The sequence below is a fragment of the Egretta garzetta genome, unplaced genomic scaffold, assembly GCF_000687185.1.
Source record: "Egretta garzetta isolate BGI_Z169 unplaced genomic scaffold, ASM68718v1 scaffold548, whole genome shotgun sequence".
Classification (NCBI taxonomy): domain Eukaryota; kingdom Metazoa; phylum Chordata; class Aves; order Pelecaniformes; family Ardeidae; genus Egretta; species Egretta garzetta.
Genome location: NW_009260502.1, coordinates 843,344 through 846,550, shown reverse-complemented (window position 1 = coordinate 846,550; position 3,207 = coordinate 843,344). Strand labels below are relative to the sequence as shown.

The following is a 3,207-nucleotide window of genomic DNA, read 5'->3' as shown; positions in this document are numbered from 1 at the left end:
TGCCCCCCCGCCCCACGCAGCCACCAGCGACCGGGCTGGCAGCATTCGGACACTCGAATGCAGATCTGGAAGTGGGCTTGGCACTGGCGTGCCCACGGCAGTCAGCGGACTGCTAATCGGTTAATGAAGATTACAGAGCATTCGACACTTTGTAAAGCGGGTCCTCCCAGCAGATGGCTGAATTGCTCTCTCTAGGCAGCACTGAGTAGCGGGAGTTTATGCAGCTGGTTCCCAAGTTAGACAGCAAGCTTTTAGTGCCCACCTCAGACTGAAACCTGCCATCCACATCTGTTCATTCACTTCTTACCAAAGCTGGACAGACTTAAAAAACCAGAGTAATTACAGATTGCTACCATTAGAGGCAGTATAAGAGAGAAATTATAGGTAATAAAAACCAATACCTGCAAGGAAGACACCCGAAAGTTTATAATCATCAGAAAGCTTTAAGTATTCCTAAAAAAAAAAAAAAAAAAAAAAAAGAGAGAAACATTACAAGTCAGAATTAAGGCAGCTGAGAGGTGGGATTTTTTTTGTTGTTGTTTGCAGCTACTAAACACAAAATGGGAAACTTTCACCACTGCGTATTAAACAAAGAACAGATACGTACAAGTTGCTGTCTTGTTTTTTCACACAAATGATTTCATAACATTTTGCAGTAACAACATAATAAACAGAAGCAAGTTCACATTAGTTCTCAGCAAGTCTAAAATTTCAGATGCCCTATCCAGTTACCAAAACATAAGCAGTTACCGTGTATCAACTTAGTTCTAGTAACAGAGGCTGAGGTCATGTATTTCCAATGAAAAGTTTAAGACACAATCAGTTATGTCTGAGAGAGAAGACAACATTCAGCAACAAACTTTTCAGTTTTTAGGAGGTAATTAATCAGATGGTATCTTAGCAGAGGCCTTTAAATTGCCTTTATATTACCTTTACACAGCAGCATACTAATATAAACTCACTAACAACACTATGCTGCTTCAAAAAAGAACGGAGAACAGATCCCCATTAAAGCTAGAGAAGTCTAACCTCAGATTAATGCACATATAATCACAATGACATCATACAAATGAATTCCTTAAGAACCGGACTTAGTCCCCTGATAAAAATGCCTGACGCTCAATGCAAAGCACTCGAGCTACCTTCCCACGCTCCAGTAGAAGTAGCTAATTGGGAGAAAATTTCCACGCTTTCCCACACATTCCAGAACAGGAAGGTGCTCAAAGCTGATACTATTACAACAAAAGGTTACTCATTTTAACAAAATCTAGGTATGTAAGAACACCTTAAATAACGTAGCAGCAGCAGAGAGACAGCAACATGCGCATGTAACAGTTTAAACTGATTTGTTGGAATTCAAAGACAATTTAGCTTCTAGGGCTCCCATATGCTACTCCCTATCCCTTTTGCTTCAACTCCTCTGCGACCCAGACTCCCCTACTCTTACCCCAAATTCTTGTTCACCCAGCTGCCAACCCTCAGAGACCCAGCACAATTCCCAGGTCAGCTGCTTTCCTCTCAAAACCGCTCCCAGAGCTGTATCCCTTAATCCTCTTCCCCTCACCAAGCCCTCCTCCCAGAACACCTACCCCTTGCTTCCATCATAAACACTTCATTTTTTCCAGCTGTTTTTCCACAAAACAGCCTTGCTTTTCTTCACATCCTTTTCTCAAGTTTTTCTTTCTCTCCCTGAACTCAAACCCACATATTTGCTGCAGCTGTTGTAGCTATTGCCTGAGGAAAAATTTCTCCTGCTGTTTCTGCTCATGGGCACTGCTCCATTCAGGCAACCAGCATTTCTAATTTTCCCATTGCTCCTTGACTAATAGCTGGAGGCCATTTAAGAAAGGCAGAAGCAGACAAGATTTGGGTTTGTTTTTTTTTAAATCCTGTGCACTCACGTATCTAAGCTTTGGCATAATTTGGTCACTTCTTACCACAACTGTTCTGAAGGCCTTAGTCCTATAAGCAATGTTAAGGCCTTTACAAGTAAATCGCAGGCACAGAACTCCATGGGATGCAAGATAGGCTGCCAAAGACACTAAGTGAGGGAAATTCATATCTCCTCCAGCTCCATGGGTGAGAATCACTCCGTATGTTGATTTCTTCTCCGGGACAGAAAAGATAGCATCAAGATATTTGTTTCCAAAAGGTATTTTCACTTTAACCTGGAAATGAAACAAAACCCAGCATCATTAAAAAAAAAAAACAAAACCAAAAAACCAGAAAGCAAGTTCCCAGTCTATACATTATGATGAAGAAAAATCAGACAATTGAGAAAGGAACCAAAATTGCAAGTCCACTTTTATTTCTTCTGTTTAAGAGTGCTAGATGAGTAACTCTACCTTTGGCTCAAAGATTTTCCATGCAATAACGGGCAAGTCACCTTACCACTCCACACCTTATTTTCTCCATTAGAAAATGAAGCACTCCTAGCTTCAAAAGATGCTTCGAGGCATAAACTGAAATGCTTACCTTCTCTATATAACTATATCTAGCTATTGGAGAGCTAACTGCCATAACTGACTTGAATATTCAGTCTTCCACAGTAAGAAAAATACTCTTCCATAAGACTTAAAAATAAATAGAAAATATGAACTCGTCTGTAATTAGTTTCCTGTAGTGGAAAAAGTATTTTTATCTCCCATCTCTCACAGATGTTATATAAAAGAATTAAGGAAGCCTCTAAACATTTATTACAACCAAATTACTTTGGGTCTGTGCAGCCATATGGAGTATATAGGATTAAGAGAACTCCATGCTGGCAGCAACTGTTTAATCCTGTAAACTGTAGGTACAAGCTTGATTACGCAGGGAAAAAGACTGAAATGGAGTCTTATGAAAAATGGATCGGAATACGCTAGTTTTAGATGTTATGCTCAACTGTAAGAAAAAAAACACAGCAATTACTTTTTTCATTAAGCGTTCAATAATAAATCTTGGCAGATGTTTCATTAAGCGTTCAATAATAAATCTTGGCAGACGTCACAGAATCACAGAAGGGCAAGGGCTGGAAGGGACCTAGGGCGATCATCCAGTCCAACCCCCCTGCTCAAGCAGGCTCACCTAGAGCAGGTTGCACAGGACATCATCCAGGCGGGCTTTGAATATCTCCAGAGAAGGAGACTCCAGCCCCCCCGACAGTACAGAAGGGACTACCTGGAAGAACGAGTGGATGGGTGGCGGGGGTTTTCTTCCGGGTTTTCT

General features: G+C 41.0%; 1 protein-coding gene across 1 annotated transcript in view; it reads right to left on the bottom strand.

Moving 5' to 3' along the window:
* Nucleotides 1–2,180, bottom strand: part of TEX30 (testis expressed 30) — a 4,833-nt gene extending 2,653 nt beyond the window's left edge. Inside the window, exons 1-2 of the mRNA XM_009644538.2 lie at nt 1,938–2,180; nt 402–453 (exon numbers count right to left, since the gene is read on the bottom strand). Coding sequence (XP_009642833.1) covers nt 402–453; nt 1,938–2,060 — 175 coding nt within the window. The 5' untranslated portion in view covers nt 2,061–2,180. The remainder of the gene's footprint in view (nt 1–401; nt 454–1,937) is intronic.
* Nucleotides 2,181–3,207: the final 1,027 nt, after the last annotated feature.